General features: G+C 56.4%; 2 protein-coding genes across 2 annotated transcripts; both read left to right on the forward strand.

The window, feature by feature from the left end:
- Window positions 1-231: 231 nt before the first annotated feature.
- On the forward strand, window positions 232-2,583 carry ORM2 (orosomucoid 2). Its single transcript, XM_065648738.1, has 6 exons — window positions 232-345; window positions 995-1,137; window positions 1,365-1,435; window positions 1,737-1,838; window positions 2,051-2,151; window positions 2,335-2,583. Exons 1-6 carry the CDS (start codon window positions 235-237, stop codon window positions 2,395-2,397), a joined length of 591 nt encoding a protein of 196 aa, XP_065504810.1. The 5' UTR covers window positions 232-234; the 3' UTR covers window positions 2,398-2,583.
- A 1,119-nt stretch (window positions 2,584-3,702) lies between these two features.
- On the forward strand, window positions 3,703-8,667 carry LOC135996667 (alpha-1-acid glycoprotein 8-like). Its single transcript, XM_065648837.1, has 6 exons — window positions 3,703-3,801; window positions 4,360-4,502; window positions 5,214-5,287; window positions 5,982-6,092; window positions 6,837-6,940; window positions 8,397-8,667. The coding sequence occupies exons 1-6, from the start codon at window positions 3,703-3,705 to the stop codon at window positions 8,511-8,513; spliced, it is 648 nt and encodes a 215-aa protein (XP_065504909.1). The 3' UTR covers window positions 8,514-8,667.
- Window positions 8,668-9,215: the final 548 nt, after the last annotated feature.

The raw sequence follows: 9,215 nt of genomic DNA on the forward strand, positions 1-9,215 counted from the left end.
TTTGGTGGTGGTGGTTTGGTTTTTTATTTTTTCTTTTCCTGCTCTTTTCTGCTGGAGAAATCCAAGCTTTTGCAAGTTTAATTTCCTCCACCTGCTATTGCCTCATGCCTGAGCAAACAGCCCAACGGCCAAAAGAGCACATGGGGGGCTGGGGACGTCCGGCTCGGCAGGCGGCCGTATATAAGGGACTGAGATGAGCTCCGGAGCAGGAGCCTTCCCTGTGCTGCCCGAGCGATGCTGCCCTCCCTCACCCTCCTCCTGGCGCTGCCGCTCGCCCTCGCCGCCGAGCCCCCCACCTGCGCCCCGCTCGTCCCGGTCACCTTCGACAACACCACCATCCCTGGGGTAAGCCCTGTCCTCACCCGTCCTCTCCTTCCCTATCAGCCATCGCTGGCAGTTACGGGTCCAGGAAGGGGTTATGAACCCAAACAGCAGCTCAACGTTTATCTCACTGCCTGCCCGTGCTTGTTTTCCTAAAAAAAATCAAGGCTGTTGCACACGAGCATAGGGACAGAGTGAAGCTTTGCGGCTCTGCACCCATAAAATCATGAGCAGGTGCTTTTTGGGGGCTCCTGCTTCCACCTCCCCATGCAAAACAGGCTGAGAAGAACCATTCCCGACGCTTGGCTGCTCTGTTTTAAGTCCTTCAAGTGACGGGGACTCGGGTAACAAGTCTCCATCCACAAAACCCCTCACTGCATAAACAGGATTTAGTCCCTTGGGGATGCTTAATGGGAGGAAAGCGATGAGAGCCGGGCACACGGCAGGAGGGACGCGACCGCAGAAACACGCTGCCCATCCCAGGAGCTGGAGCATCACTTTAGTGGGGAGGGAACAAAACCAAGAGCCCCCTACCCAGCTCGGATCTGTCACCTCCCGGGGGTGCTTGTGGCCATGGGACAGCAGGGCAAAGTTTTTGGTTTTCCTCGCGCGGTCCCCGCAGGTGAAGCCAGCACAGCCCCCCAGCCCTTCCCTGCTCTCCTCCTCTCCGCAGCTCCTGGGACATTGGGTCTACATCGTGGGTTCCTCCAAGTACCCGCCTCACCTGGCAGAGCTGAAGGCGGTGAAACATGCATTTTTTTCCTTCTCTCCTGGCAGCCACAAGGACGAGCTCAATGTCACTGAAATCATGAGAATGTAAGGATGGGGAGTCACCCCCTCGCCCAGCTCCCCCATCCCTGGGGGCATTTCCACCCACTGGTACCATTCTCTGGGCTGAGACACCTCCACAAATTTGGGCTGGAGAGCATCTATGCCCAATTTATTGAAGTTCTGCAGCCCAGCTCGAGTTCTGAATCCCTTGGGTCTGGTTGGGGCAGTTTGGGGGGGTGGTGTTTGCCCCATCTGACCTCCCTGCCCCGCAGGAACGAGACGTGCGTGGTGAGGAACACCAGCAAGATCCACGTTTTCTGGGAAAACTCCACTCTGGCACACGGTAAAGCGCCGGCACAGGGCTGGGATGGGGGGCACCTTCCTGCCTCTGCCCCCTGGTATTTGGCACCCAGAGCCCCCACCACAAGGCTATTTTACACCTAAAAACATGTCTGGAGATGGGCGGGGGGGCAAATTTCTCCCAGCCTATGCAAGGGGTACGGCAGTGCTGTGGGACCAGGCTGGTCCCCGCTGGGATGAGTCCCCCAGTATGAAGTGGGGAGCGATCCCTGCGCTGCCGGCTCTGCCAGGGCTGAGCCCCAGCATGGGGTGACAGCCACCAACGGGGGACCCTGTGCTTTCAGTCGAAGGCAACGTGATTTCTGTGGCCCAACTGATTCGAACGGACAAGGACCTGCTGATCCTGAACCACCTCAACAATGACTTCCCGGGTCTGAGCCTCTCTGGTGAGTGGATGCTGTCCCCAGTCTGTGGGACATGTCCCGGCCCGGGGACACATCAACGGGCACGGGCAACCCCAGCACTCAGAGGTGGGGCAAAAAGCCATAGAGAGGGGAGCAGGCACCGAGCTCCCCATTCACACCACCAAGGAGCAAAGCACCCCCTGAAACTCCCTTTTTTTCCCCCCTTCTCCTTTTACCACCCGGTTCTCCGGCAGCGCGGACGCCCAACGTGAGCAAGGAGCACCTGGAGGAGTTCAGAGCCCAGCTGCACTGCCTGGGCTTCACCGATGACGAGACGTTCTTCACGTCCGAAAAGGTCCGAACTCCTCCCCAGGGTGGGCGAGCCCCAGCCCAGGCCAGCTCTTGGTGGGGACAGGGGTCCTGGGGGGATGTCAGAGCAGTTCCCCCCCTGCAGCCCCTCTCCTCCCCAGTCGTTCCCAGTTCTTGGGGCGGTTTGGGGGCAATGGGGCTCTGATGGCCGCTGTCCCCGCTCCCGCAGGACGCCTGTCCCCTGCCGGGGGAGAAGACGGGTGAAGGTGACACAGAGCCACACCTGGAGTGACCGCCGTGGGCTGGATCAGCCGCTCCATCCTCATCCTCCTCCAGCCCCTGCACAGGGACATCCCCGTGTGCTGGCCCCGACCGGGCTCGGCTCAGCCTCGGGACTTTCTATCCAGGTTTCACTTTTTCCTCCTGGACGAAACACACAGTCTCTCTGTGGTTGCCTGGACACAAAATAAAGCTTGTGTCACCATCTCCTGCTGCATCTCCACCGGGAACGCGAGCAGGACCCCCCCGCCTGCCCTGACCGCGATGCCGCATCTCTGAACCTGCTGAGAGGCATGAAAAGCCGTGGACAAAACCCGTGGCAGCGGGCATGGAGATGCTGACCTCTCCTGCCAGCTCCACGGTGGCACGGGACACGCCAGACACCCCACCCGGTCCCCTCCTGCCACGGGGTGTTGGGACACGAGCACCACGCGTCGGCCCCGACCCCACGGGGAGATGCACAAACCTGCCGGCCCCCTCGGGTCTCCTCCACCACGACCCAAACCAGCCAAGGTGCTTTTAGCACCCAGACATCCCGCCCTCAAGTTTTCAACGGAAATCCCACGAGCCTGTGCCGGGGGCTTGTGCAAGGGCCACAGCAGGGTGGGTGACACGGGGTGACATTGCGGCTTCCCTGGGTGTCTCTGAGCGGGGGAAAGGGGAGAGGACGGGAACAACCATCACGCAGGGCCGGACCAAGGGACTCAGGGAGGCTCTGTCACCAGAGAGGAAAAGGCAAACCAAAATAAACCAGCAAAACAGGTCCTGCCCAGCCGCACGGGGACAGGAGCAGGATGACGGGGTCAGGGGAACCACTGCAGGGGACACATCCAGTAGAATGGGGGGTGACCTCCTGGGGGCCATTCAGCCCCATTTTTGTAGCTTGTTTTGGCTAGAAAGGGGAAAAATCCTTTCCTGCCCAGGAAGAATGTGGCTACTTGAAGCCCCATGGGCTTCACCCAAGGTGAAGAACAAGAGGGAACTACGGTGGCTGCTCATGGGGAACAAAACAGGCAAATTTAGGGCAGATTTTAGTTTTAAACACACCAAGTGTGTTTAAACATCACCCCCATCTCCTCCAGCCATGCCGACAGCCCATGGCCACCAACATTCGTCACTGAGAGCCGGAGCAAGCGCCAAGCTCAGCGCCGGACACGTGGCTCCTCTCTGGGCAACGGCCCCAAAAAGCGCTGGTTGCGTCACCGCCCAGCAGCCCCGGGCACGTCCCGTCCCCCACCCACAGGGCTGCAAAAGCAAACGGCCGAGCGAGCGCGTCCGTCTGTCCAGAGGTTCACCCGCTCCTCGCGTTCAGGTGACCATGGCCGCGGTTGTCACCAACCTCATCCTCACGGCCCTGCTGCCCACGGTCGCCTTCCCACACGGAGCCCCGCACCCCAACAACACCACGGCATCGAAGGTAGGAGACCCCAAGCCCTGGGGGGGATGCCCCACTCCTGCAACAATTTTGTGGGTGCTCTGCTAAACCTCCCTGTCCCCTGGGGAACGGGGAAAACCCGTCCCTTGTCCCCCCCGCTCGTCTGCCAAGGCACCCTCAGCAAAACATCTGCAACAAACAGGAAACGTTTGCTTTCCAAAACACCACGAATTACCAAGTTTTCTCGTGCTTCCTCCAACAAGACCCCAACGCAGCATCAAAACAAGGGGGGCTGGCTGGGTAATTTTTGGTGCAAATCCCCCACAGCAGCCAGGGCTGTCCCGACCCTGCCACACAGGCACCACAGCCACCACCAGCACCATTTCCCAATCCTCGCGTTCAGCTATTTCTTAATTTTTTCCCCATCTGTGCATTTGCACAGGTCGTGTTTCGTTGCTGGCAGCGCAGTGCGAGAGGGAGAACCAGCAGAGAACAAAGGTCAAAACAAGCAATTTTGCCCCTGGGAGGGTGGAAACGTCTTCCCCAAAGCTCCTCTTGCACACCCCAGAGCTCTCACCCCCTGCCCGTCTCTCCCTGCAGCTCCTGGGGACGTGGCTGTACGTGGCTGGGGCCGCCCAGTTCCCCCAGCACCTGCTGGAGATGCTGCTCATCGACCACGGCCACCTCCGCGTGGAGCTCCGCGCCGGCGAGCGGGAGCTGCTCGTCACCCAGCACGTCGCTGTGTAAGACGTGACCCTTGGGTCCCTCTGCCCCAATCCATCTCCCACATGCTGGAACCTCCCCAGCCATTTCAACACAACACAGGAGCCGTTTGAGACGGGTTTTCTCAAGGGAAGAGTCTCTCCTGGTTTCTCCATAAAGGTTTTCCTGTCCCCTCTATTCTTCACCCCCTTCTCTTATTCATTTAGTCCAACAAGCCCCCAGGTTTAGGCACATTTTGCAGGGTGCAGGGGTCTCGCAGACACCAACTCCTGCACATGTAGAGGATGCAGGACATGGGCAAGGAGAAGACCTCTCCAGAGGAGACGACATTTCCAGAGGTCCCTGTGCTAACCCTGCCAGGCACCAAAAGCTGTTTCCTTCTCCCAAGGGTCAGACTTTAAGGGGATGAATTTTTCTGGGCCAACGCAGGGAGCTCTTTGCAATTTCAGTTATTTTGGGGTGGAAAACACCTTAGCACCAAGGAGCCCCTCAGCCAAGGAGGGATGAGAGGAAGAGCTGCAGGTGGAGGTCAGAGAAATACAGGGGAGAAAAGGCTGATTTGACCAGTGAGAGCAGTTAGCCCTGCAGAGGAGCCGGCACAGCCAGTTCCCATCTCACGCTAGGAGCTCCTGCCCCATGAAGCTCCGGGTCTGGGGCTTTGCTGGTCCTTTCCCGCGATGGGGGGTCCCCACTGTGCTTTCCGCATCACCCCTCTCCCTCTGTCTCTCCAGGGGGGACCAGTGTCTCACCAACAACTCCACCTACTTCGAAGTCACTGCTGGTGACACCACGCTGGTGAAGCACGGTGAGCAGCTGGCACAGCCTTCGGGGTTACCACCCAGGCTGGTTTTTGGATGAGACATGCAAAACACCCGTGTTAACGTTTTACATCATCTGACACATCTTATTCCTGGGTTGCTCTGTCCGTTTGAAGCCTCGGTGGATCCCAACAGCTCCCCAGGGCTGGAGACACCCCGAGATGCAACACTGTGCCGGGAGCAAACCTGCTCCCATTGCGAGACCTCCTCGTTTGTAAAGTCATTTCACAGTCCCTCAAGGACAGGAGGGAAGCATTATGGAAGGTTTCAGCTTTGAAATTGTTTCCTCCTCGCTGAGGAATGGGGGTGAGACATCTGGGGTGGGAATTGCAAACCCCAGAGCCACAATTTGCACTGACCCGGCCGAGTCAGCATCGCTGCAAGCAGGGGACAGTTTCTCCCCATTTTCACAGCCCCTCAAGCTGTGAGGTTGGGCAGAACTGCTCGTACCCCAAGCACCAGCGCGACACAACATCCAGCACATCACAACGGTGGGACAGATGGGTGGTGTCAGCTCCTTCACACCCCAGACCCAACTCAACTCAAATACACCCAAAGCCAAAGAAGTCGCCCCAATTCAGATCCCAGGGGCTATGGGCATTGCTCGTACCAGGGCTGCGGTTTATTGCTGAGAACCTGAATATCGTGGCTGTTCTCAACCCCATCTCTGTTCTCTCAAAGCCAAGACCCATCAAACCGTGGGGTCACTGATGAACCTCAGCTCTGAAGACCTTTTACTCATCCAGTACCAACTGCAGATGGAAAGGACGTATTTGGGACTGTATCTCTATGGTATGCGAACTCCATGCTAAAGTAACTTAAAGCTATCGTGAGACACCAAAACACACACATAAAATTACCAGCTACAACCACACAGCAACTTGGTTTTGCCAACAGCCAGCGATTTTCCTGAGACCACTGCTGCAGGGGTTACAGGATTATTTACAAATCACATTAAAACCCAAATCTCTTGGCAGAGCAGAAAGATTGAGCTAAAGACAAAACCCACTTACGCCATAAATATTCCAAGAACAGGAAGCACCAGTACCATCGTAAAATCTCAATATTTTCAAGCCAACCATGATTTTTCAGTACTCAGTTGCCAGGGCAGAGCACGTTGCTTTGCAGTACCCGCACAGGCAAAGCTGATCAGATCTGCCCACAGCCCCATTAAGCAACATTTTAGAACTTGATAAGGTTTGCCATTGCCCTGCCAAGCTGCAAAGCAGTTGCTTAAGAGAGCTCAAAGACACATGTAGAAAACCGTCTCCATACGCAGACTCAGTCCCTCCTGATGCCCCAGGAGCATCAGACTATTGTGCAACCCCTTAAAGCAGACAGGACCAGAGCTAACTGGGGAGCGGGTTAAAAAAAGTTGGTTTTATTCAGGTTTATTCACTACAGGGGTGAGAACCCCAGCAAGCGTTGGTGGGAGCGCGGGGAAGGGAGGCACCGAGGGCCGGGATGTGACACGAAGGTCCGTGCCGAGGCCACCGGTTCATATTTAACGCCCAGCGAACGCTTCACCTTTTGCAGCCCGAAACCTGAACGTGAGCGCAGAGCTCCGGGAGCAGTTCGAGCATCAGGCCGAGCGCCTGGGGCTGAGCGAGGAACGGATCGTGTACGCGCCATGGAAAACGGTACGTGGGTGCTCCTGGCTGGGCGAGGGTCGGCAGGGGCGCGGAGACCCCGAGCTGTAGCTCCTGCCACCAAACTGGGGGCTCAGAGAGAGATTTTCCTCATTTTGCACTGCAATTCCTCGTTTTGCCCCCCCAGCAGAGGCCAGCCGCCCCCAGGAGATGCAGCAAGGGCACTGCAGAGCCCCACTTCAGTTGACAGTGCAAGCATTTAAACCCCTAAAAAGCTCGGGCTGTTTTGGGATTGGGATTTGCTTTTCCGGCCATCAGTGGGGTTCAGGAGGGTCACACAAGCCAGTTCCCCTCCCAGCCCAGCACAGGGGCTCCTTCTGGGCTGGGGTCCAGCCCTGAGCTCCCACTTCCATGGAACATCAGGAAAGAGGCGACACATCCACGAAAACAGAGACTGCTTCTTTGAGGTTTTCCATATAAACAGTAACCAAACCCAGCCCTGCCCTCTGCCAACTGATTTAGGATATTTTATCCTGCAAACGGCCCCGTCCCCACACCAGTTTGACTGGGCTCCCTTTTGCAAAGTGAAGGTGAAAAATATCTTACCTTTTGGTGTCCCGTCCATCTGCTCATCCGCATCAGGAGGCTCTGAGCTTCCAGAGGTGCCCAAAACCCCACTCCAAGCTGCTGGACTGGACCCATAACATCCCTGACACCCCCCAGCCCCAACATGCTGCTTTCAGAAGTGTCCCCAGAGGGACACGGGCAGGGACTGAACCCCTTGCAGTGGGACGGGGACAGGTCTCCTCTCCCCGTTAGGCAATGGGCAGCACCTGGAGGCACAGCCCAGCTGCCCCAAATTCACAGCAGGCAGGTGCTGACCGAGGCGGGTGCAGAGGCCTCTGGATCACGTTTAAATTTGGGTAAAACGAACGAAGTTTAGAGAAAGGTGAGTGGAGTGAGCCAGACCTGTTTGCTCTTACAGGCTCTGGTGCAGTTGCTGTTGGCAGAGGAGGGGTTTGTGCCCGGCCGAAAGGCAGGACAAGGACTCTGAGGAGAAAATGAAACCGATTAAACAAACAGAATAGATTTTGGTGACCTTTGTCATCAGGCTGAATGAGATGGATGTGAACAAAGCACCAGAGCTGAGACTCACATACCCTGCGTCAGCCTGAGAACCTAAACCACACTAGGGCTGGGTGCCTGGGTAGCATGAGCTTTTTACTTATTTCTCAAAAAGTTTAATCCACCTTTCCTTCAGAGCGCATCTCCTGACCCCCCAGCATAGCACAGCTTTGCTCCAGGTTTCCCCTTCACAGCTCAGGTGTGGAAAATGGCACCAGCAGCATCTGCGACCAGGGCAGAGAGGGGGAGCCCGGAGCTTCTCCAGACCCTCTGAGGCTTATCATGAGATAAAAAGGAAAAGAAAAATACTCCTTTGTTCAGCAAATTCTCTCCTGCTGGTGCACTGGCAGTTCCACTTAACCCCTTCTTGTTGTTTTGGAAGGAGCTGTGTCAAGTGGAAGAAATGGAACAAGGAAACAGCCCAGACATAGAGCCGGTGGCTGCGGTCACAGCATCACCTGCTCCGGGAACCCTCCATCCCAGGAGCACGGGCAACTGAGGCCACGTTTGGCAATAAACATTTTGCTCAAACTCGATGCATTTTGTTGCTGAGACACTGGAGAGCAGGGGTTCCAAAGAGACCAGCAGCAGAGCCCCCAGTTCACCTGTGTGTGGTTCAGCAGGGGGCTGGGAATTGTCAGGACGAGGTGACAACGTGGAAGGTTTCTCAGCGCTGACTCGGTCCGCTCCGCTTCACGCCGAGCTCGCAGGAGAGCTCGACTGAAAAAGCAAGACTTAAATAAAGCAGTAATAGAGGCTAACCAGAAGAGGGCAATCGTTAACTGTTTTAAATGAGCGTGCCAAACGTTTGATGAGTAACCGGATTATATGGAGGGCCAGAAACTTCTTTTTTTACCTGTTCAGTCTGAGAGGACAAGGGTTCTGAGATAGAAGCAACCACCCAGTTATCGTGACAGCAGCTTGGCTGCCAGCAGTGGTAGATGTTCCAGCCCAAACCCTTGGGGCCAGGCAATAATGTTCACCCACAGCCAGGTTTGCACCTTGCACACCCCTTATCGCACCCCCAGCCCCAAGGGAGGGAAGACCTGTTGCTCCAGCTTTGTGAAAGTGGGGGGAGTTTAAAGAAAGACAGCTTTTGCTGCATGTCTGGAGAGTAATTCAGTCTCAGCTCTAACCTAGTAATTAAGTGCTGAAAATATCTCTCTTCCTTAAAGAGGAAGAAAAGGAAAAAAGCTGGAGG

The sequence above is a fragment of the Caloenas nicobarica genome, chromosome 19 (genome assembly GCF_036013445.1).
Source record: "Caloenas nicobarica isolate bCalNic1 chromosome 19, bCalNic1.hap1, whole genome shotgun sequence".
NCBI lineage: Eukaryota > Metazoa > Chordata > Aves > Columbiformes > Columbidae > Caloenas > Caloenas nicobarica.

Excerpts from the sequence above, each read along its gene's own strand:
- ORM2 (XM_065648738.1), top strand. The coding sequence starts at position 235 with ATGCTGCCCTCCCTCACCCTCCTCCTGGCGCTGCCGCTCGCCCTCGCC. Across the intron at positions 346-994 it reads ACAACACCACCATCCCTGGG|CTCCTGGGACATTGGGTCTA; the intron begins GTAAGCCCTGTC and ends TCCTCTCCGCAG. Across the intron at positions 1,839-2,050 it reads CCCGGGTCTGAGCCTCTCTG|CGCGGACGCCCAACGTGAGC; the intron begins GTGAGTGGATGC and ends GTTCTCCGGCAG.
- LOC135996667 (XM_065648837.1), top strand. The coding sequence starts at position 3,703 with ATGGCCGCGGTTGTCACCAACCTCATCCTCACGGCCCTGCTGCCCACG. Across the intron at positions 5,288-5,981 it reads CACCACGCTGGTGAAGCACG|CCAAGACCCATCAAACCGTG; the intron begins GTGAGCAGCTGG and ends GTTCTCTCAAAG. Across the intron at positions 6,093-6,836 it reads TTTGGGACTGTATCTCTATG|CCCGAAACCTGAACGTGAGC; the intron begins GTATGCGAACTC and ends CACCTTTTGCAG.